At 45.5% G+C, this 25590-nt stretch overlaps 1 protein-coding gene across 1 annotated transcript in view; it reads right to left on the reverse strand.

Annotated features, from left to right (window-relative positions):
* The window catches only part of LOC144129760 (cysteine-rich venom protein-like), a 54411-nt gene that overhangs the window by 25108 nt on the left and 3713 nt on the right, over positions 1 to 25590 (reverse strand). Inside the window, exon 3 of the mRNA XM_077663839.1 lies at positions 3414 to 3722. Within this exon, the coding sequence (XP_077519965.1) occupies positions 3414 to 3722 (309 nt within the window). The remainder of the gene's footprint in view (positions 1 to 3413; positions 3723 to 25590) is intronic.

Here is a 25590-nt window from a genome sequence, read left to right on the forward strand (position 1 = left end):
TGTGCGGTTCGGGTGTCCACCGAGATAATTGAGACAGTGCGTTATTTCCTTTCTTAAAAAAACAATTCTACAAATGTAAATTACCTCACCTAATCCAGTGTATAAAATGCGAAAGCTGTCGGCGTTCAATGTGTTCATTGGCGTTGCCGTTGTCAACGTTCTTGACGTTGATGATCTTCAGGGCAGGAAGGGCGCATAACGGATTCCTGGGTCAGTGAACGCCTCAATGGCGTTTACTCGCCGCCGTGGCTCAGTGGTTAGAGCGCTCGGCTCCTGATCCGGAGTTCCTGGATTCGAACCCAACCACGGTGGCAGTGTTTCGATGGAGGCGAAACGCATAGGCGCCCGTGTGCTGTGCGATGTCAGTGCACGTTAAAGATCCCCAGGTGGTCGAAATTATTCCAGAGCCTTCGACTACAGCACCTCTTTCTTCCTTTCTTCTTTCCCTCCCTCCTTGATCCCTACCCGTACGGCGCGGTCCAGGTGTCCGCCGATGTGTGAGACAGATACTGCGCCATTTCCTTTCCCCAAAAAACAACCAAAAGTTACATGGCGGTGGTAAGGGAGAGATGTGGGCTGCATGAATTAGCGGTGACAACGTTGTGCAGACACGCGGCACTGCAGCAATAGGCCGCCGCATTCATTTGGTGACCAACCTCTCGCGATCAACCATTCAGTGCCACCTGCCAGGGTGCCAGGGTAGGCGCACTGCCTATCCAGTGTGCGGAACGCAATCAAAGCATGTTTTTAAGTTGGACACCAACGCCACGTACATGAAAACGAGATTAAGGTCTCCACTGACACTCGAAGCCGGTTGTGCGCCTTCCCTTTCGTGAAAATGAACGGCCTTTGCAAAGTTGTCAACGCCAATGAATGCCGGCGCCTCACTTATTTTGATTGGTTTTTGAGGAAATGAAATGGCGCAGTGACTGTCACATCCTGGTAGACACCCGAAACGCGCCGTAAGGAAAGGAATAATAAAGGGAGGGAAAGAATAAAAGAAGAAAGAGGAAACTGAAAAAATTAAAATGAAAATTGGTTTTGGGGAAGAGGAAATGGCGCAGTATCGGTCTCACATATCGGCGGACACCTGAACCGCGCCGGAAGGGAAGGTATAAAGAAGGGAGTTAAAGAAGAAAGGAAGAAAGAGGTGCAGTAGTGGAGGGCTCCGGAATACTATGCACCACGTGGGGGTCTTGAACGCCAGTTCCTAATCTCAAAATCCAATATTCAATTTTCAATATAACGAGCACTGACATCGCACCGCAAACGTTAAGGCGCCCGTGTGCTGTGCGATGTCAGTGAAAATTGAAAAAATGAACATTCGATTTTGAGATAAGGAAAAGGCGCTGTATCCGTCTCACATCTCAGTGGACACCTGAACCGCTCCTTAAGGAACCCTTGTTTGAGATGAAGGTCGTTTCAGGTCGTTGTACTGCCTATTCAAAGACTGCTTTACTTTGCGTAGTGAAGCTTTTCGCTTCAAGGACGGAGCTAAATATTCTTAATCGCCCTTTCGCTGTACCCTAGGACATGTTTCGACAACGCTCAATTTCAAGCGCTCAAGCCCATGTAAAACGGCCGCAAAAGAAATGGGCGCGTTCGCACGGCACATTATTCGGTTAGCTAATGTACCAGAATACGCCGCGGTGGCTCAGTGGTTAAAGCGCTCGTCTATTGAGCCGGTGTACCCGGGTTCGAACCCGACCGCGGCGGCCGCGTTTCGATGGAGGCGAAACGCAAAAGGCACCCGTGTACTGTGCGGTCACGGCACTCTCTTCTTTATCCCTTCCCTTACGGCGTGGTTCGGGTGTCCACCGAAATACGTGAGACAGTTACTGCGTCATTTCCTTTCCTCAAAAACCAATTTTAATCTTCTCATGTACCGCAAGCAGCGTGGTGGGCCTTCGCTGCACGTTTCACAGGGACTCATACCATCTATCGGCAGTTCATAAACGCCAGCTATGCTAAACTCGGTATGCATTACGGCAAATTAATCGGTTGGAAGGCTGCAGTTTAGCGAAGGCGCTTACGGCTATAACAAAGCCGCATCTTTAACCTTGAAATGGTGGGACCCATTGAACTTCGTAATAACTGGACTCAGATGTAAACTATAAATATCAAATACTTTCTGGACAGCCTACCATGTCTTTCAGTGCCTCCGTAAATCCATCAATATTTTTCCTTTGTTGAGCGATTCAGGTGGTCTGATTCCCAGGATTCACTAGGGACCAAAGTAGTAAAGAACGTATATAAATGCACGTTTATAAATGCAAAGGAGGCTCTCTATTGCTGTTTTGTTTGTCGTTGTAGTCAACCACGTAGCCAGTGCCGACAGCCGTTTCAACCTTCACCTCTTTCGGGTCTGCGATTGATCAGCTAAGCAGTTAAGACCTCTTCTCCAAACAGATTTGTCCGCACATTTTGCGCAGGACTGCCGACATCAATGTCTGCACCGCTCTTTCAAGAACCAGGCACATGACCGCACACATGACGTTTAATAATAATAATAATAATAATAATATTATTATTATTAATAATAATAATTGGTTTCTAGGGAAAGGAAATGGCTCAGTATGTGTCTCATATATCGTTGGACACCTGAGCCGCGCCGTAAGGGAACGGATAAAGGAGGAAGTGAAAGAAGAAAGGAAGAAAGAGGTGCCGTAGTGGAGGGCTCCAGAATAATTTCGACCACCCGGGGATCTTCAACGTGCGCTGACATCGCACAGCACACGGGCGCCTTAGCGTTTTGCCTCCATAAAAAAGCAGCCGCCGCGGTCGGGTTCCAACCCGGGAACTCCGGATCAGTAGCCGAGCGCCCTAACAACTGAGCCATCGCGGCGGGTCACATGACATTTACACAAGATAAAACGCTGCAGATCACTTGCCGTGGCGCCTATTTTTACTCTACATATTTCGTCTCCCGGCGCACCTCTCTTTATGCAGCCGCACCCACTGCACGCAGGACGCTGCCCAGAAAGGAAGGCTACTCATTGTGTCTTAAGTCGCAGCCGTCCTCTCTCGCCACGCGTGTACACTCCCATAAATATCTGCACCTGCTACTCCACTCATACAAAATCACCTTCAAGCTCCTGGAGGCATAGCAGCAGAAGCTGGAACTGTTCCTCTCAAAAACAGCTTATGCCGCGGAGAGAAAACGTTCTTTTGAATGGAACCATATGTAGCACCACTATGTTCTAAAGCGAGCAGCATCCGCTGCATAGTTCTTTGTATCCATCAGCAGGTCGAATAATGACGTGAATTTATCCGCGTAGTTCAAGCTATACATTTGGCGGCTGAAACAAACAAGGCGGCAGAAACGCACAAGGCTTGTCCTTCCTGGGGGTAACCTTAACCCTAACGTCCACTTACGCTGGCTACCAAAAAGAGTTACTCTCCCGCATGCTTACCAAGCGGTACATGTTCGTCGCCGGTTGAAAGCCAGAGAGCCGCCCCTGAGCCAGCTGGGAGCGGTAATCGTTGTGGGCCTTGAGCACCTCGGCTTTGTCCGAATCGCTTAGCCCGGCAGCGACAGAGATGCAGTTGGGATTCGGTGGCTTGCAAGCGGTGTGCGTCAGGCCGCCAGGCAGCTGTTTGTACTCCGGACGACAGTCGGCGGACGCCGCACCACGGGGGCCAGCCGCGGAAGCTGCAAGCACGGCCACAAGAAGAGACCTGGTCGCGTCGTTCTTCGTCCTGGTTCTCATCATCTTCTTCTCCTGCTGACGAATCGGCACGCATTCACGAAGCAGACTGCGTCCTTTTTTTCTTTCGTTTTTTTAGTGGTGAGAATTGGTTCTCTCTATTTTAAAATGCGGCATATATTTGGTCGCAATGGCTAAAAGTTAGTTTGTCCTTGCCGCCAATTACGCCAGTATGCTTTGATGCGCACCATAGGGTCAGGTCTCTTGAGGTTTCATGGCGCACAAGATGATAGGTAGTTTTAATACCAATGCATCAGAACCCCTACGTCAGAAAAAAGCGTCCCTCGTTTTTTGAAGCGTCCATCTGGAGGGTGAGCAGAAAAGTGAGCTCAGGATAGGAGAGGAGACAACAGAAAGGTGCGTTCGCGCCTTATGCCTCCCCTCTCATGTAGTATTTCCGTCCGAGCAACTTGCAGAAAAGAGCGTCGATGGATACTAGCGATCATACATGGGCTAGAGGAGCAAGTTTGCAAGAGAACCAACTGTAAATGCATATCAAGAAGTCTAAGTGTGCAGTACATTTGGATGCAAAGAAATATGCGTGATGTGCCAGGTTATGCAAAGACGAATTAGTCTAATGTTGCGCTTTTGCGTCAGATCAACCCACCGATCCCCTGCCATTTTTTTTTATTTGCCTAATTATTTTTTATTCATCGTAACTCCTCTTGCACATGTGTGTGCTAAGTGCTTCAATTTATTAATAACGATAAAAGCGCCAATTGGTTTCGTTTTTACGCGCGATTTAAACTTCGCAGTAATTGTTGATTGTGTACTTTTCTACACGCATCACAAACAAATAAATTTGTTTTGTTCCAGATATTATCATACGAAAAGTTCCTTACTGCACTGTGAAACTTTTATACGGCTCTACTCTTCCCTCTTCTGAAATAACTCGTCTTTGTGACAGTAAGAGCTGGCTCCTGGGTGTCATTCACCATAAATAGCTGAAAATATTTCGATGCTAGTCTTTATGAGAAGGACAGTGCGATATCGCTCGTTAATATTTTGCCAATTTTTTCTGTTGAAACAACCCCTGTCTATGACGTGCGTAAATATAGGGCTATAAGTATTTATCGAAAAAAATCGCAACTGCATACTTATAACTTTCTCCTAACACGTTGTCTAGATAGATGACGAGGAACCTAAATAAGCTCAATTTTAGTCATTAGAAACATCTGTAATAAGCCGATGATAGGCTCATGTATTGACCAGCTTATTTTCTAAACACTTTGTTCAAAAATTTTATAGAGCCCTAGAAGAAGCGTAGCCTGAATGGATTGTGCTAAGAACGTTGTTATATCGAAAGAACAAACACACGAAGGAAGCCAACAGTCAACGAAACCAAGGTGCATAGGGGAATGTTTCTTTTTTTAATTTGTAGTGCTGATCAGTGGTAGAATAATACTACGATTAATATGTCGCTAAAACAAAATTACTAATAAAGCAGCAGAAAAAACAACCATGCCGCGAGTGGGATAAGAAACCCACGACCCCCGAATATCGCGTCCGGTGCTCTACCAACTGAGCTACGGCGACGGCTGTCCAATCTGCTGCTTTCGTGGGTATTAATATTTTGCGTGTAAGCTAACGTTGAGAGCGTTCACCAGAGCTACCCTCGTCCATAGCGAGGGAGGTAGCACGTCCTGTAATACCGTGAGTGTGCCGTGGAACGTCATCCAACGGCGAGGGCGGAAATAGTGCGAGAGCCCTCTTATGCTACCTATGGCATCAATATATATATATACAGTCCTGAAGAAGACCGCATCGCGGTCGAAACGTTGATAAATAAATGTGTCTTTGTAGAAGTGCCCACTTCTCTTAAATCTTTATTTTGCGGAGCCAACGCAACCTACTTCCGGTGTGTGTGTGTGTGTGTGTGTGTGCGTGTGTGCGTGTGTGTGTGTGTGTGTGTGTGTGTGTGTGTGTGTGTGTGTGTGTGTGTGTGTGTGTGTGTGTGTGTGTGTGTGTGTGTGTGTGTGTGTGTGTGTGTGTGTGTGTGTGTGTGTGTGTGTGTGTGTGTGTGTGTGTGTGTGTGTGTGTGTGTGTGTTTTACAGGACGTGCGACGTCCGCCACTATGGACGAGGGTGGCGCTTCCGAACACTCTCAACGTTCGCTTACACCCAGTAAACAGATATACCCACGACAGCAGCAGATTGGACAGCCATCGCCATAGCTTATTTGGTAGAGCAGCGTTGAGAGTTGGTAGAGAGTTATGGTGACCGGTCATCAAGGTTAAATGTGTCTCCTGGCGTTCCCTAATGGCCGATTTTAACAGACATTTTATCTTTTGGTGGAAAACAACGACAGTGTAACGGGCAAAACGTTCAAATCTTTTGTGCATTGGGTGTACTTTTTTTTTGGGGGGGGGGGGAGGGGGAGGGAATGGTTGGGGTGGGGGAAGGAAGGGTTGGGCGCAAATACGCATACGTGAATGCCCGTTTTTTTTTTACTCCGTGAGAAACTCTCAAGGCCAGCATAAGCTAAAGGAGTCTAAAAAATATTCACTGTACTTTCAGTCTGAGATGGGCATTAAACATCGAAGCGCACCTTACGTCACCACTTCAAACAAATTAGTACCTGTAATTTTTCGGGACGCTGTTAGCGACGCTGAAATCAATCGCGTCGCCAAACTGCAGCATTTTTTCACGGCAAGTACTGAAAGTAAAGCCCGTGTTTGCAGTTTGAAGCAGCGCAAGGTAGGCTTTCTGTAACGGAAATCGCAAAAGACAAACCAGATTTTATCCGAAACCAAACCTTTGGAACACACGGCCATTATCTGGGATCTTCATCAGCAGCAGATGAAATACAAACGAGCTAGAACAGAGACTTGTCGTAGGGTTTATGTTTTACCTTTACGAATGATAGGGCATGCTGAATGAACATTCTTTATGAACTGTATGATAATAAACTCCATTTATATCCTGGCATGTACATGCGGCCTCGCGGAAGATCACTGCCCCTGTCACCCACCTGCTTGCAATTACGAGTTACTCTTTTACTTGCCAATGTTCTAAAATTTGAAATTTGAAACTCGTCAGAGTATGAAGTTGGGCTATTTGGTTTTGCATGGCTATAAATTAGCCCAAAGGACGAGGTTCTTCTTCTCGACCTGTGCTTTGCACTAATTTATTCCATGAAACTCAAATTTGTACTTTTTGTTCAAAACGCACTCTTGTTTTGAAGCTTGTTTCTCGCATACTGTATTATGATTTGAGAAAACATTGGAACTGGAATATTTATTATTCGCTTATTTAAAGTCAGAGCCGAATGTTTGTGAAGTGTCTTCTAAAAAAAAATCTGAAATTCTACAAATCAAAATAAAATTAAGGACAAAAGTTGGATATTTCTTGTGAAAAAATAAAGTCCCAAAGCCCTACGTGCCTTTCTCTGGTAGCGAGTTTCATGAAAATGCTCCTTGTTGAGAACAGTGGCGTTTGGTTGTACGAACATTCAAAGACAAGCGATAGATACTATTTTATAGCTTCGCATTACGATGGCTGTGGTAAACGCTATCCTATTCTGTCTATCAACACAGATTTACGGAGGTTATCGGACGGCCCGTTTGTTTGCAGTGTCCAAAGTGCATGATTCGTATGTTGGACCCACTGCACGACTTGGAGCTCTCACAGAAATCAAACTCACGACCTTGGGATCTGCAGTGGAACGCCAAAGGCAGTGATCAACTGTAGCTGCAGGTTTCAGTTTCCGGTATCCAAAACACGCTAAGCAAAATTACTGGACACTTAAGCTAGGCCATTTATTTGCTTTATTTGTTAATTAGTACATTTTATTAATTGCACACACTGATTAGAACGCATCAGTAGGCAGAATAGACTACGTAACACACCACACGACACATTTCTCTCTTTAACTAAGTCGAACGAACGTGCCTCAGTGGCCCAGGTTCAGTGTGACGGACTCGCAAACAAAGGAAAATTGGCTTTATAATCACCTAATTATCGCACACTCCTTTTATGCATATTTGATTTGCTTTCCATCGTCAGATGTCATGACATTTAAATCATGGTGCTACCTCATAATCATAATTTAAGTGACGTTTTAATAATTTTTATTGCACGCAATAGCGTGTAACGTCAAGACTCTCTGTACCAAAGATGAATTAGTGGCTTTTCCTCGGAACGTCCACTCTAACGCTGTAACGTTAATAGCATATACATGAGCAGTAAGTGTGGTCTTACTTCCTCGAACATAATATTCAAAAGGGAACCTAGAGCCAAATTGAGGATTCTGTCAGAAAGATGTAAAACAATGGTAAAAAAGAACAGACATATGACTGGAGGCTCACAAAACTACATTCTTCTGGTTCACCAGAAAATAGGGACGCCGAAAAGAGGGAGGGGAAAACACGGAGGCATGCTGCGCACTGGCTAGATATCAGCTTTAGCACGTTAAAGTATAATAAGACGAAAACATGAAACGCGTAAATGCCGAAAGCTGCTAAGCGACAATTAATGCGTCAAGTAGAGCATAAACACTGAAAGGGAAGATAAAACGAAAGTATCAAACCTTAAACCTCATCAGAAATTGAAATTTAAAGTAAAAATACAACGTAATATGATCTGTTAAGAAAAGCGCCCATGAATTATATAGTTTTTTAAACTGGGTTCGCTTGCTACATAGGAAAGAATATAACTGATAAAAGTGTATTTCTTCTTCTAGCAAAAAGCAACAGATGTAATACTGGTGCCCGTGCTGCTGCCGTGTCGAATATTGAAAGCTTTCAATACTTCACGTGCTGAAAATCACTGTTCTTGGCTGTGAGATAGGATGTGACGCACTGCCTGAAGTATGGGGCCAAATTTCCCGTTAAGATGGGTTTTATGGACGCTGCGTGGTCCTTCGCGCGGTCGCCAGTATGCCATTTGCCGACACAAAGGGATGTAGCTTACTCACTGCCCGTTGCCAGAAGAAACATTATTGCATGTCGAGTTACTTTTCTCACTAGTTCTCTGTCCTCCTATTTCTGACGTGCATTCAATTCTGACGTGCATTTCTGACGTGCGTAATACCCCCTGAAGGGGGTCTTTAAGGTGAATAAAGTGAAGTGAAGAAGTGAATTGGATCGGTTTGTCGGTGGGTAATGCAGAGAATTACTGTCATACGTTTGCGCGATCTTGAGTCAGTGGTAAGCTAACGGACACGGCGGTTGACAATGTCTATTTGCCTACCGAAGTGATTATTTATCAAGAAATTAAAGGTGCGGTAATTCTCGCACATCTTGGTGGACACCTCAACCGCACCGGGAGGGAAGAGATAAAGGAGGGAGTTAACGAACAATAAACAGGTATCGTAGTGGAAGGCTCCGAATAATTTAGACCAACTTAGAATTTTTAACTTCCTGTGACATCGCACAGCTCACGGACGCCTTTTGCGTTTCGCCTCCATCGAAACACAGCCGCCGCATGCATTCCGAGAAGTGCTGCGCCGACCGTAGAAAGGAGTGTTGCCGGCTAAGCGGCTTCTTCCAGGCCGCTGGTCCAGCAGGCTGAACTATGACCAATATCACATCTTGACATAGAAATACCGTTGAGCAGAGGAACAGCCGCAGTAAACAAGCATCATGTCAAGGTAACGAGCTCACCAGTTCTGTAAGAGTTCCAATGAGAAGGTTAGGTGAGTAGAGATAATTGGAAGGTCTTGATATGACATTTTTGCAGCGACACTTAATCTCTAGAACTTCAGCAAGCGATGGACCGAGAAAATCATGACTATAACTAAAGATAGTACACACCTCCCGCGCCAAGTATTCAGATTATTTCTCCTATAGAGATCCAAAAATCACTCATGCAGCTCAAGGGCCACCCACAGATTTATACAATAGTACGTTTTGGGTGTATTGCTTTCCATCGAAGTTCACAACTGCACACCTTGATAGGAGTTGCTAGGCATCTTAAGGAATGCAAACAATCAATCAAGCGATGTTCTAAATCAGGTTCATACACTGTTATTCTCCGGGTGGCAGGAAATCGTGAAAAAGCCGCTGAGTAAGAAATACAGCGTAAGAGAGGTCTTCAATATTAGTGGAAAAGCTCCAGACAACACTCACACCCTGCTCCTGAAGAAAGCCCGTAATATGGCTATAATTGCGTACTTTGCTCATGCACTGAAAAGACCCATGCGGCAAATCCATTTCTTGAGACATAGTTAAAGCAATACCAGCGATGAGCAGAGTTTTATTTTAGTTTACGTAACATGAGACATGCACGTATGCTAATCTCCAAGAGTCATCAGCTGTTCATATAAAGAGACAAAAAGCTGACAGCAGGCTTTCATGCCATTTTCGCCGTCTGTGTTCCCATGAAAGGAAACTGAAGAAAGCAGCGTATGGCATTGAGCGCCGCAGGCAACCTTATGCGTACAGTTTGTAGCCAACCACACACAGCATTGACGATTTTCACAAAAAGTCAACAGGTACCGCTTGTTACGTGGCCTGACTGGCTCACCGGCATATCAGTCGTTGTTGTCAGATCATTCCTGTAAAATATGCCTTACATAGATAATTGCACACTGACGAGGTGTACAATTCCACGGAACGAGGTGGTGGGGCAGGATTCTAACATCATTTATTATGATTCATTTGCGCCTCAATTGTCTTCTGCCGTCTGTTGCTGAAATTAGTCACAGATGGCTAAGAATCAAATAGAACCAGAGGAAAATAATTGTATTATAGTTGCCTTACAAACATTATATCCTTCCATTCATTGCATAAAACAAAATCATAGCACAAGACGTAGTGAATTTTACAATGACGTAAAAGGACAAAATGTGAACACAACTGCGCTTTATTTTCGAGCTTTATTTTTTAATTTTATTTGAGGGGACTCTTACCCTCTGTGGTCGAACAAATGTTAAGGTCAAAGCAAGGCAAACACCACACTTCCAACCGCACTTCCTGAGCCCGCAGAACGAGTGCTAGTTGGATGGTCTTGTCTGGTCTTCTGAGGAGCTGGTTGCATATTCCCACAGGCTTTTAGTCGTTGTATAGGTTTACTCGTTTTTGAGCACTTTTATCCTAGTATCCCATTTGCTTCGTCGTTTCTTTTCTTCTTTTTTTTTCTTTCAGAGTTGCACTTTAGCAGTGTCACGGTTTTAGCCTTGTTGATTTTTGTCCTTGATTCACATCGTTCTTGCTGAGTGTTTTTTTGATGTCAGATTTTTACCGCTTTTTATTGACCCCCCTCCTACTTTTTCTTGTTTTCGTCTTCCCTCTTTTTAGTGTGAGTAACGATTACGAATTTTGTCTCGTTTCATTCTTGTTTAACTTTACGCATGCATACCTCTGTCTTCTTTTCTTTGTCCGTGTACTGTCAAAGTGTAAAAGGTGTGGTTCGGTACTCATGAAAAATAAAGCTTTTAGTTCAGCCGAATTGTGTTCCCTTCTCATTTATCGTTGTCCGCCAGCACTGGCTTTCTCAGATTGATGGCCGGCCTACTCACTAAAGCAAAACAGCTTTAGGTTCTTTGCAAGGAGATGAGAGCGCGCAAAAGAAGGCTAACAGATTCTTCACATTTTACACCGGGGCACGCGATTAATCTGCGTTCCTGCATAGAGCAACATCTGGTTAATGTTAAGCACGCCAAAACGTCAAAAGGCGCAATTTTATCAGTTACTACGCGTGACAGTAATTGCCAATTTCCAGCTTGTTTTCTGCAAAGCAGCACGACAAATTGGCGATCACAGTGCGTTGTTTAACTCAATTTGAAGTTTTTCCACTGATACGTTCAACAACAGCCTTAAAAGCGCGCGTAGATCTAGGGCTCCGGTTTCAGGCAGGAAGTTTCCAAACTGCAAACAGGGATTTCTTCGTTGTAATTAGTTTATTTGTTTACACTCTTGAGAAAAGACTGTTTGGCTCCCACGAGGTCGCCACCGCAAACAAAAAAGCGTTTGTACATCGTGGCACATTACAACACCGGCGACAATATCTTGCTGACCCACGCAGGAGTCGTCCTTATCGCCTTCATATGGAATAAACTGAGGCGCCGCCTCTGGACCGGGAAAGTAGGCAATATTATTTAGAGATTAGAGGGCCAATTAATGCCGTAGTAATAGTTTAATTGTACCGCGCAGTCCGTTGTCGAATTTCAACATTCCGCCTTTTGGAAGAGAAAATAAGCAAACTTTGAGCCTTCTCTCAAGGTGATGCGCAATGTGCCGTCTACATCAAGATCATCAGCCTGACTACGCAAACTGAAGCATAAAGGCCTCTTTCTCCAACATCTTTCGAATTTACCCTGTAGTGTGGAGCCGCCGGAAACGTAGCTGCGCAAAAGTTCATCTCATCGTCTCACCTAAATTTCTTCCACCGGCCGCTATCCTAGCCTTCTCTATGCTTGAAGTCCGTTACGTTTAACGACCATCGGTTATCTCTCCTTCGACTGCCTCCAGGCCAAAGTCCATTTTTTCTTCATGATTTCGTCTAGGATGTCATAACCCGCTTCTTTTCCCTCACACACTCCTCTCTTTTCCTGTCTTTAAAGTTGCGCCAATCATTTTTGCTTCCATAGGTCGCGGCGTTGTCCTCATTTTAATTTCAATCCTTTTCGCTCCCCTTCCGCGTTTCTGCCCCACAGGTGAGTACGAGTAAGATACAGCTGTTAGGTTCTTTTCTCTTGAGGATTGTTGATAAACTGTCATTCATAATTGGAGAGTACCTGTGAAATGCGCTCCACGCCATTCTTATTCTTCTAGTTACTTCACACTCCTGATCCAGATCTGCGGTAAAGATCTCCCGGGATTGTTGAACGTTACTTTAGACTCCTGGATATTATTTTTTCGACCAACCGTTCTGCTCTGCCTGTCTAAGTAATTGATCATGCGTGATAATTCATCCCCTGAATGACTTAGCAAGGCAATGCCACCAGTGAATTGCAGATTACTAGGGAATTCCCCATTCATTCTTATCCCAAATGCTCTATATACAGCTCTCTGGCTACCTCTTGTAACGAGGCGGTAAATACCATTGGCGAGATTGTTTCCCCCCCCCCCCCTCCTCCCCACTTGCCCCTGGACCAACACAAGTCCTCTTTTTGAAACGTTGGCAAGCACCCTGCGCCTTCCACTTCCGTTCTTCAGTTTGGGGGATTTGCACTACCTTACTAAATTTTATTGCTGTCGTTATGGAAGAATGTGGCGGCTGTCCAGCTGTTACAGATATATTTCTGTATTTCTGCACAAGGCTGTTCTACATCCGCATTCCGTAATGCCTGCACGAATTCTGGGGATTTGAGTGAGTGTAATTTATAAAGACTATATGTAGGGGTTGGTTATATTCTGCGCATTTCTTACAGCCTGATTGTGGGAATATTGTCTATTTTCAAGTATCTTTCAAGAAAGGCTGTCTGGTCATTTGGTTGAGTGAAGTGTAAGGTTGCCCTGGTTCTATTAGCGATTACCTCCGTAAATACCTCGTGGACAATAGACAGTAGCTCATCGGTCTGTAATTTTTTGAATACTTGGTGTCTTTTTTCCTTCGGTTTAAGATGGTGCTAGGCTTGCTCCAAAATTACGGTCCGTTAGAGGTCTTTAGGCCGTAGTTCAGCAGGTCTACTGTAATATGATCCTCACTAACTGCTTTCACCCTTTGCGTTCCGCCTGATGCTTACTTTACTAACGTTTTTTATAGCCGGGCATTCAAATTTTTGTGCACGAATGCCCTCTAATTAGCATCCTCTTTACTTTGGTTACTGTAAAGATGTGCGTAAAACTCTCTCCTGCTGTTTTTACTTTCTGATCCATTTTGTTAATGACATTGCCCTCCTTTTCTCTTAGTGCTCACAACCGATATTTCCTTATGCTTGGTTTCCTCTTCACCGGTTCTGTAGTACCTCCGTTCTTTAAACAATGCTCGGTTCTCTCCATATCAGTCGCCTGTTTCTGTTACTTTGCGCTTATTGATTAGCTTTGATAACTGTACCAGTTCTATTCTGCCTGTGTGGTTAGAGACTTTCATGCTTTCGCATTTCTGAATCGCATCTTTTGCTTCCTGAGAGAGCTTGCCAGTGTCCTGTCTACCCGTCCTACAGCTTACTTCTTCTGCGACTCTGTTATGATAGCAGTGAAATAGTCGTTGTGTGCTTGAAAATTAACATCGTCATTCATAATTAGAGCGAATATATAGGGTCTGCAGTGATATCCTGAATTCCTCTACTCTCTTTCTTACCGCTAACTCTTTGATGGGTTTTTTGTACCCTAGTTTCTTTCGTTCCCGCTTGAAGTCTGGACTAATTGGAGACGTTTTCATCCTATACTCACCACATCCCACTTTTGCTAGGACATTCGCATCGTGCACGTTGCAAAACTGAGCTCACAGTATGAAGTCCATTTCGCTTTCAGTCTGGCTACTGGGGCTCGCCTATTTGGTGAAGAAGGTATTTATTAACAGTAAATTATTTCAAACTGTGACCTCTACTGTTAGCTCTCCCTGCTCGTCATAGAGACTATGCCATAGTCGCCCATGCGTGGTCCGTGTCCTGCTTTTGCCAACATTGGGATTTAAGTCGCTCATCAATACAGTGCACTGTGTTTTTACTTTCCTGATTTCCGATCCCCAATATTCATAGAAGCTTTAGATGATCCGGTCCCCATGGCAGGTTGCAGGCGCGTAAGCTTGTACCACCTTTATTTATTATTTCTTTTTAAGCTTAATTACAGAGGTGGCAACCTCTTGTTAATACTATAGATTTTCTGTACGTTATCAGCTATATTCTTAATGATGGGGAGCCCCAAATCTCGTGCTCGCCTGTCCTCAAATCTATGACAGCTATATACAGTATAAAGTAACCAATCTATATACAGTAACCAATTCTCCACGAAGCACTGAACCTCAAGACAGTGCAGTTGTTTCCAGTGTTTCTCGTCCTACGCAAACTTTTACTCATTTCCTGGGTGATGTCAGTGTGACAAAGTGGGCAGCAGGAGCAAACCGGGCCTTGCGTTTGTAGAGCACAGCACCGACCTCTGCTGCGGCCGTGGCGCCCACAAGCGTGAAAGCCAGGATGACCCACGGCCAGGTGTCACCCACAACTTCCCTGTGCCGTCGAAGACCCCGATGCCGTTAGCCTCCTCCGGCGTGTACTGCGCACACAACAGATGGGGCCACTTGTTCACTCGGCGCGAAAGTAAAAAAGAAACAACATGCGTTTGGAAACACTTCCTCCGTTTTTTATTTCACTTTCATTTCAGTCATCACTGATTTCAGTGGTCAGTCACAGCCGCTTAAAGGTAAATGAACAGTTGCAGGGAAGCGAGCGCATATCATTACGATATTTTTCATCCATTTTTAGTATAGTATAAATACATACGGACAAAAAGAGCTGATGTGGCTTCCATAATTTTATATACTGCTCCATAACATTGTACGTTGGCAACTTCACCTGCAATTATTTTCACAAATTTTCTTCACAATTTTTTCTCTTTGCCTCTGAAAACGTCAATAGCGATCCCGAACAATATCTCGAAGCATAGCGCCGAAGTGAACTGCGTCGCCTGAAGATACGAAGACTTTGCGCACTACCTCGATGTTGTAAAAAGAGCCGCGGCTCGCTGTTCGCGCTAAGAGAGGACAAAGCCTAAGTTCGCTAATCACGACATTCCGTTGTGTCTTTGTGGGGAAAAGCGAAACGTGCAATTCGGGGCCAGTCAGATACAGGCTGCTCGTATTTTCATGTCCGGACATCCTCGCGCACAAGGCTTGAACGTAGCTCAATCGCTGTCGCTCTAACGCGAAGCAATTCCATGCTGCACCAGTGTTTGCAACTGAGTTCAGGCTGTCAAAATTCTACCACTGCTTTCAGCCTGTTTGGGGGAAAACATTGTCACGGATTATTAGTAAGTTGTTTCTGAATATGCTAATTGGATTGCAGAGAAAGCTACACAATAGAAAAAGTAATCAATGAATTACAAAATTCAACAGCAAGTCTGTTGTCAAGATGCTGCGGTGCAATTACGACGGCTCAAACAGCGAACACAACAGCGCGCAGAAGAGTTTTCGGGTGAGAGGCAAGGCTTTCTATTAAAGCGCATTAGCTTTCACCCAGCAGATAACGCTCACATATTCGCGTTACACACTCGTACCTTCCTGTGAGTTTTTTTTCTTTTGTCGGCAATCATCTTCCTCGATTAGACCCGTTTCTCAGAAGAGGCTGACCATGTCCAGAGGGCAGTATAAGGGCTCCTCACAGAATCGGTCATCCTCCGCAGGTTGTGACGCCGCGAGTTAAGCCTACGCCGATGGCTTACATCGTCTGTCATCAGTACCTCTTTACAAGTTTTTTGCACACCTATATAAGGCCACCGACCCAGCTCTTTCCAGTAAAGCGACATTATATTGCCTAATCCACCTTGCTCGTACCAGTCGGCCAAGTGACAAGCAGTGTACCTACATCAATTATTTTTAACCACATCTGTCAATTATCATTATCTCGGGATTTCGACATGTAAACAGAAACACAAAAACCCCGTTAACCCCCAACTCTAACTTAATGTAGCAATACAGGGTTCAAGTAATCGTCGTACAATTTTCCTTCCCTGTAGTGAATGTTTCACATTGTTCATAATAATAACTCGGGGAGATATCAAGCACTTGTGCTAAGAATTTCTGTTAAAGATCTTCAAAAAGTGATGGAGAAGTAATGCAGACACGTCGACGTTAGAATCTGGACTCTCCGCGTGTGCTGCTATTCAGGAGCTAAGCTTGTTTCCGAGAGAAGTGGAATTTTGGTTTTTTCTCCAAGCACCAGACACTGGTGGCCCTTGTGGGTCCCACATGGGCATGTGGGGCTGGAACAACCTCTAGAGCACCTACGTCGGCATCCAGTGGGAAATAAGTAGGCCAGCCCATACTGAAATTACCTGGGCTGGTTCTACGTGGGTCCGATATCAGTGTTGCTAGGGCCACCTCACACAAAAATGCTATATCTTGCCTAGAACGGTCGCTTGTGGGGAACTTGAGAGCAAATGAAACATCAATATGTTCTCTATTCTCAAAAAACCTCTGCTAGCCCAATGGCGGCTGCCCACAAGAAAGCGCTGTAGTTCCCACGTAGGCCGTGGCGAGACTGGGGAGCGGGCGTGCCCAAATTCTGCCCACATTGGTGCCTCGTAAGGTGCATGACGGCAGTTGCAACGTCAATGTGGGATCTATGATGAAAAAAACCTCTTCTAGCCCAAATCGGGCGGCCTATGCTAACCTGCTGTACCTCCCACATAAGCGATGACGGCGCTGGAAAAGGGCGCGCCCACATGCTTCCAAACTTGGTTCCTTGTAGGATACTGTATGGCAAGTGGAACATATATAGCTTATGTGCTCTGGCCGAGGCAACCTCTTTAAGCATAACTGTGGCTGCGCACATAATATCGCTACGATCTCACGTCAGCCGCTCCGGGGAATGAAAGAGGCCGAGCCCACAAGCTGCCCACATCGGTCTCTTTCGGGGTCTTTTGGGTAGATGCAACAGAAATGCGGGCGAAATGTCAGAAAAAAAGCGGCAAGCGCAAATGGCCGCCTTTGCGCTTGAAATAGCGCTTTGCGCTCTGTCTGCACAAAGGTCAACACTGGCTCATTGTGGGCATCCCACATAGCCGATTTGCTCCAGAGTTTACAGAGAGAAGTTCGGTGGGTTGCTTAGGCCAGACTGACATTGAAAAAATGCTGTCGTTTCGGGTGGGTCTGCCCCTAAAGAATCTACATCGGTCCGCTATAGAGACGACGTGGACTGGCCCCAAATGGACTTGCCACAGCCCTCCCATACCGACTTCGGAGGGGCTAACTAAGATAAAAGCCTAACGTTCGCCATGAGGGGCTTTTCACATCTCACAAAAACAGGACTGATGGAGTCGCTCAGTGGGGTACTGATTATAAGGTATGCAGGCCGAATGTGGGCAGTCCCACAAGGACTACCTGCATCGGTCCCAAGTTGGACCTGTTGATGCGTATATGGGCAGCCCACTGGGGGCCGACTAGGGCCCGTGCTGCAAATCTCACATTGCTGCCACCGGGACTCACATGGGCTACTCACATTGGACCTGCAGGCGGCCTCACCTCATAGCCCGATTTGTGCTTCATGGGTTGTTACTGTCAACACCGTTCACCAGATGACGGGTGCTAGGAACATGCCTCCAGTTCGCTAGTCTACGCTCCTTGGTTGGGTTTCTACTCAACCGTGAAACCAAGTGATGTAAGAAGCACCTATCCCACAGATGTGCCAGTAGAGACCCCCGCTCAATGTCTAGCTCGTAAAGTCAGGAAGTTAGAGTCAAAACGCCTCTACCCTGATAACACTGTGGGCTGTGAGGAACACCTCAAAGGAGGACTTCAGACTGATTTCGGCAACGCGCGCTTTCTTGAAGGCACCGAATCGCAGTACTGAAGGCATTTTTCATTTTGCATCCGTTGAAATTTTGCTGCTGTGCATGGCAGTACACACGTGATCTAGCGATCGCTAGCAGAACGCGATATGCTGTGATTCACCAGATGAGTTTTTTCATTTAAACTTAAACTAATTGCGCTGTCGGTTAACACACATAAGCAACAACATTACTAGTACCGCACAGATTACCAGTCGGTTTACACTTAAATATGAATGGCAAACGCAGTGTGCCTCACTGCCGCGAAAATTGGTTCAACTTATATTTGGCCATCTCCAAACAGTTGTTGCTGCCTTGGAAGTGCCACCAGAAACTAACTTGCACTTCCGAGTAGAACTAGTAGATTTATAGTCCCTGCTGTATTCAAAAGTTCTCGTGTCATAGTCAGAAGCAAGATATATAGCTTTACATTGTACAGGCCGCCATGCTGATGCATTGGTTATATCGCTCGGCTGCAGACCCGAAGGACGCGGGTTCGATTACGGCCGCGGAGGTCGAATTTCGATGGAGGCGAAATTCTAGAGGCCCGTTTGCTGTGCGATGTCAGTATTCTGATATATCTAGAATGTGCTTTCTGATTTAGTTCCTTACGAAAATACTGCTGGCCATCGCAATATGCCCAAGTAAGGAGCCCATAAATATTTTTCATAAGCACTAACTGTATTTATTTATTCATTTTACAAATTATTCGATTACTATAATTGGGTTCAATTTATAGAAATTAGGATATGTCACATAAAATTAAATTGAAGGACTTTCTTACAGGTATAACGACTTGATGCTGGACATTCTTGCCTCTGTTGAAGGTGGGGATCGGGGTCGCTTCTCGACACAACCAAGGTCAAGATGACGCCCACTCCGTCCCGGACAGGAGAGCCGCTGAGTGAAGGGGTTCGTAAGTGGAGAAAGAAGACTTGGTTTATTTTACATATTTACAAGCATCTGAGTTCAGAAGTGAGCTTCTCTCCGAAGAGAGGATCGTAAGGTAGGATCATAATGGAGGATGCAAAAGGAGGATGGAGGAGCATCCAAAATGGAGCATGATTCACTGCACTCACCGTCCAGTTTTATACAGTTCTTCGTCCTTAGATTCCCCAGGTTGAGGACGCCCTCGCCAGTGTGGTAGTGGCCTCAAACCTGCATCCTCGCGCACACGAACGGACACCTCCACACACGTGGACACACCTCCGCTCCGCCCGGAGTCATCCGGGCGACGATCTTCGGGGTACTCTGGTCGGGAACCTGCGAGAGATTTTTATCGCGTGGCTCGGAACCATCCCGAAGAAGCTCAGCGTTGACTTCCAGCATGTAAGAGTTGCTGTCTCCGTTGCTAATGATAAGACCGACTGGCGCCGGTCTTCACACCTCCAATCACAATGCTTCCTTTACCAGTCGGTGAAGTGAAAAACATGGCTTATTTACCGCCTGACGCCCCGCTATGGAGCATTTGTCCAAGTCCAAAATATTGGATACTAGGTATTGCGCCAGTAATCCTATGCCAAGCTAATCATCTTAGCGAATCCATGTTGCCCACTACCTTGGACACCCACTGGCTCCACATATGCAGCATTTATAAAATTAAAATTACACCGTTCAAATCCCCGCCAAAACAGCGCCCGAAAGAGGTCATTGAATGGCACGACTTTTGAGCATAATTTTTGTCTCCTGCTTGGGAAGCAATACTGTTTTAGTATTTATGCTTCATTTCAGGGTAAACTATTGCTTTGTATTAAAATTAATTATGAAACGCACGCGCAGAGAGCAATATGGTACGCGTCCATGCGCTTGTTTGGCGAAAAAATAACGTGTGCAGCCCCATGCTCCACTATATTCGGCACTTCGCTGAGCTGAAACAATCAGTACTATTAAAAAAATATTAACAGTTTTGAGCTTTGCTATCCTGCAGGCTTATTTCAAAAGCCTCAGAAAAAAATACACGTGAATCGATGTGCTTCCTTGGACTCAGGAGGGACTCCTGCCTATTTGGGGACAATCACCCTCTCTACCCTTGTCACTAATAATTTCCACAGAATAGAAAAACCGATTGCCCTGAATCAGAAAATAGAAAGGAAGCTCATTATTTTTAAAACGCTAGGCTCGCCTAACTTTCAAGTACGCATAGCGAATGCTGGAAGGAATGTTGTCTTACGCAGAGACCAGTAGCGCTGTCACAGATACTGCTATAAAGGGACATTCTCTGAAAGTCGCGATAACCTTGTACACCGGCAAACCAATGATGCTTCCGCTGAAAAGAAACTGGAAGAAGATTGAAAGATAGAAGGAGAATGCTGTAAACATTCATTCCTTGTGATAAAACGAGGAACAGTGGGCCAGCACATTACGCAAGCTAAAAACGCAAAATGTGTTCAGCAAGTTCAAAATGTTGGTAAAATACAAGCCCAGAAGGAGAAATACAGATTATAAAAACACCCTTCCATGCAGCTGGTGCAAGGCATGTGGTTTTCTCTCTCAGTTTATCTCGCATTCCGCTGCGTTCAAGAACTCTGGTCGGCAGTTGATAAAGCGAAAAATAGCGGGGAACGCCGTAATGTGATTGAGTTCTTCAAGAAAGAGCCACGCCGGCAGAATGTGCAAGGACACAGCGGGCCTTCATATGCGGTCGGATGGTGGCCAGCTTTGGGCAGGCGTTTTAAAACAGCCAGCAGGCTGATCAGCCCGTTCAAGCATCTGTACTGCGGAATTTCCCCGCCTAATGGAAGGCACTGTCACGACCAACAGGTAAATAAAGGCTCTTCAGTCTGCTGCACTGGAACTTCGCGTTAGTATTGAGTCCATAGAAATTACCTCGCAGGCATCTTTCAGTGTGTTCATGGCGTGTTTGCTTTCGGTGCATATAGTGTTAACATTTGAAAAGAAATATGCACAAAGCGTCGTACGATATGATACGACAAATATACTATTGCAGCATTGGTATTAGATATTGGTTTTGCATTGATAGATTCGTCATTGCGTCTTTGAATCGAATTTTACCATACATTTTTCATTCTGGTGCTACTTGGGCGGTTTCTGGGTGGAGGCTTCTGGAGAGTGAAGGCAACGCATGTATGATGGGAGGAGGTCTTGCGCAGGGTGCAGGTGGGTGAGGGCACACACACAGATACACGCACGCACGCACACGGACACAAACGCACAAAGAACAAGGAGTTATCGCCTACTGAGGACTGTAGTGCTAATGTAGAAATGACCGTTGCCATCAAGAATCGAACCCAATTCCACGTAACCTTCACCGCAGAAAACGAGCTACTAAGTAAGCCCCGAGAGCGAAACGAACAATCTGCGAGCATTAATTAAGAAATGAACTGCACATATGCCAATATAATTCAGAAGGGAAACAGGATAAGTGCAGACATTTTATACATTCATACCTGCGAAATCAGGCCTCAAACAGAGTTCAGAAACCTTTTTTTCCGATACGAGGTGATACACAGATTGCTCTACGAATCATCCCCTTCCTTGTGTATGAAAAAACCTAGTCGATTTCACGGGGCCTTGGCTCCCTCCCAAACTGTTCTCGTGTCGGCAAAGGTTGCCACTGTTTCTTGCACGCAACCTTACTGCTTAAGACCCTGCATTGTAATTCATACATAGCTGGTGTTCCCTTGCACACTCATTTATACAAGCGGTGTTTGGGCCAATTTATATCTTCCTGCATGCTCGGTGGGTAACATTTACGACACTAGAAAAGCACTCCATGAGCTAAGTGACATCATGCACCACGCAGTCGGGAGCACTCTTCCCTGTGGACATTATCAGTTCGGCCAACTTGCAGGGGGTAGAAAACACTACCGGTACACCGTAGTGATTCACCGGTCTTATAATTGTTGGAAGTTTCTGAACATCAGGAACACGTGGCGGCCTGATTTCTTTGGAACTGTCAGATTTTGTGGCATGGTGGAGCGTTTAATTTCTGCAGGAGCTTTTCCGTCACAGTACCACAGCCGTAATAAGGAACCCCGGTTTATCATTCTGTCAACGCAATTACAGAGGCTATTGGGCAACAGGTGTAAGCAAGACACTTCCATGGCGCTGTGCAAACAAAAACTTACCCGTGGCCCGTTTCACGGTCTTAGAATGGGCATATACATAAATACTTTTGGATATACGATTATTGTGTCTGCTTTTAAACGCTGTATAATTCTCGTTTTTCATTCCGTATGAAACTACAAAAATTGTGCTGCATGCTCTTGTCTATAATGGACTTAGGTGTGAAATCAGTGTTTACAATCTCTGTTCATCTTCATGGCAATCAAACAATAAAGGTATTTAATGCACATTCTGCGCAACATTGCGTACAACAAGATATTTGTGGCGCCACATAAAAATGTTTTCTCCACTCGAAAATTGCCTTCTTTTGGTACACTTTTCAGAAACACAGTAATAACAAGGCACTTTTGGTCAATTAGTTTTCTAATTGATCATATACCCACTCGTATATTAAGGCAACATGCACGATTTTCGGTTCGAGGTATTTTACCTCGTTATGGTCGATTCGTGAGAAATTATTGTGTTCCTGCACTGTCAGCGTCCTTCCTAACACATACGTTATACCCCTGACACACGGGCATTACGAAGGCCCTCGAACCGATAGTCTATCGACTCAAAGGCGATCGAGCGCTGCTACACGGGCAGTTTCAGTGGCCATCGCGTCAATAGCCTATCGAGTCAACGGAGTAGCGCAGAACTCCATCGATATTTCGAGGGCCTTCGAGCGCGGCACAAGGTTGCTAGCGTTTCTTCGAGCGGCGCCAAGCGCACTTTCGTACACGACACATCCACGGTACAAAAACATGAACAAACATTATTCGCATAAAATTTAATGCAAGCAGTCTGTAAAATTATTCTAAAATTATATTAGACTGGTTTTAAGCGCATTAAGCGCATTGATTTTGCGTTGCAGTCTTTGCGTTGCTTACGTACTTAACGTTGACAACATGACGGCACCCAGCCCGCCCGCTTCACAGCGATAACAGCTTCGTCGCCAATGCCTCAAAGCAATATCGTGTTCTAAGCTGGTGTATTCGCCTTCGATTTGCCCATTCTTACCCTCGCATAAAGCTTTAAGAGACAAATAGCTCTTGTTTTTCAGATATCATGGCGATTTCCCAGGTCGTAAGCCTGACGAAGCAGCGCTCCGACGCAGTTGGACTGGCTTGGTTTTGGCTCGTCTTGTATTAGAGTGGCTACAGCAGTGTCTGCACATGTCCGTCGCGTACGTGCAATTAAAAGGGTTTTGAACGACTTTCGCGTATGCGTATATTTCAGCATTTAGTATACATTTATCAAATATTTTTGTTATTTTTGCGAAATCCAAAGAAGCGATTGTGGCTCCACACATCCGTGGCGTAAGACACGAGAGCCATTTCAATGGTCATTGAGATTTGCCGTGTAGCAGCAACGAGTTCGATGGCGATTGAGAATCTCGAAGACCCTCGACTCGAAGGAGATTGAAACTGGCCGTGTGACAGGGGTATTAGTCACATTCACCAACTGTACTGAAGACAGATTTGCGTTAAAACCCCAGTTGATATGGTTTGGCGTTTTTTTTACATGCTGCAAATAGTTTGTTGCTTCTGCTCAACTGACTGCCGAGTGCATCCGGACAAGCCCTCAGGGCTTCGGATGACCCGACGAACTTATGTACAAGTTGATGTGCACAAATGTAAGAATATTTATTATTATTGTTATTGCTTGTGGCCCCAATTAATGAATATTTAGTTGGAAAGATCTGCACTGAAATCTTCTGATAACGACGCTCTTGAGTGCCGACACCTTCCTCTTTTCAATCGTCACTGCCTAGCCTTTGAGCACAAGCGACTGGAGCGGCAATCTCACTTCAATCGTTTCTTACTAGGTCTCTGAAAAGAATACCGCCTTGAAACGAGGTTATTCTAGCACTGACAGAAAAACTGTTTTCCTAGCTCCATAAGGCGAAGTGGTGCATGTTCTCAGAGCGACACACCACTACAATTCTTTAGAAAAAAAGGCCGCCACCGTCTGGAAGACGTTGAAGCAACAAGCGTTAGCTGTGTGGTTTACTAGATGAAGAAAGCGAAGAAAAACGCGCCGCTCGGGTGGAGAAACGGAATGCAATACGCTTTAAAATGGTGTGGATTGCCGCCATGCTCGGCTACGCGTGCACGCACGCCGCCTAGTGGAACGATCGCCGCCTACCGGCATCTATCAAAGAAATTACGATGATCGTCGAGTTGCATGCCTTTAAGATACGTCCCAAACGTTAATTGCTCCGTTTGGGGTTGTCAAGGTGGGCCTAGAATTCGGCTTGCAGTGAGATATGGTAACGCTTCAGTTAGTAATTGCATGTATACAATGTTTACCTATTAGTCAATTTTGGTTTTTATGTCTATACCACAACCCATGGGATTTTATTTGCCTACTAAATTTGGTATACAACTGTCTCCAAATGGGTGCCCGTTGTTGTCGTAGTATACATAGCGGAACGAATGTATACAAGGGGCGGCTCTGAAACCACCATAATATCTGATACCTGATTTAATATCTTCTACCGGTCCTATGGCGGAGTGCTCGGCTTGAAGCTCTCTCGCACGGGTCGGCACGGTATTGCACTGCCTCCGGGATCGGCCCAGGGCATATTATTGCGGGCCTTTTTTTTCTATGTTTACTCCTACTTTCAGCACGCGGCAGCGAGCGTGGCTCGGTGGTGGTGGTGGAAACTTTATTACATACAGGGTAGTTAAGGACGCGTAGGTCCTTGGGCCCCCGCACGGCCCCACTGCACTAAAACGTTCATGTCCCGGAGGCTAATAACGCTGGCAGCCCGGCCTGTGGCGATGGCTTGCTTGGCCGGGTCCTCGGAGCGCAGTAGGGTCTCCCAAGCCTCCCAAGTGGTAAGGGGCTCCGGGCCGCGCTGGGGAGGATCCGCCGGGCAGAGGAAAATGATATTATCGAGAGTGGCTTTGGGGTGCTGGCAGAGGGTACAGGAAGGGTTTGTGTGGACTTGGTGATAGTGCGAACGTATATAAGGCTTAAGCCAGTAGGCAGGCCCGTGCACTTTCCTTTTTTTCTTCCTATCAGCAACAGCAGCAGCAGCGAATGTATACATGTATAGCTGTCCCATAACGGGACAGTTTTCCTACCCGTTTTAGGATTTTTTTCTTTGGTGGGGGAGGGGGAAGCATGAGAGGGCACAACCAATTTTTATGGCCGCCATCTTGGACTCGAGAGACCGAAACTATGCCGCCATTTTGTCCCCTGATGTCACACTCACATAGTTTCACCTGTATCCACCATACTGGACCGTGACGTCAACATTTGCACGCGGCAAGAGGTCGTTTCTGCAATGATATTGTAGAACGCGCTAAAAGTCTCAATTCGAGATGCGCTGTTTTCTAGTTGCAGCCACAGATGGCGCTTTGATCTCACGGTGGTAGGAGACCTCACGAAATCTTGTAACGTGATGAGTAGTTGCTGCCACAGATGTCGCTGTGGTCAAG

This window comes from Amblyomma americanum, chromosome 4 (assembly GCF_052857255.1).
Source record: "Amblyomma americanum isolate KBUSLIRL-KWMA chromosome 4, ASM5285725v1, whole genome shotgun sequence".
NCBI lineage: Eukaryota > Metazoa > Arthropoda > Arachnida > Ixodida > Ixodidae > Amblyomma > Amblyomma americanum.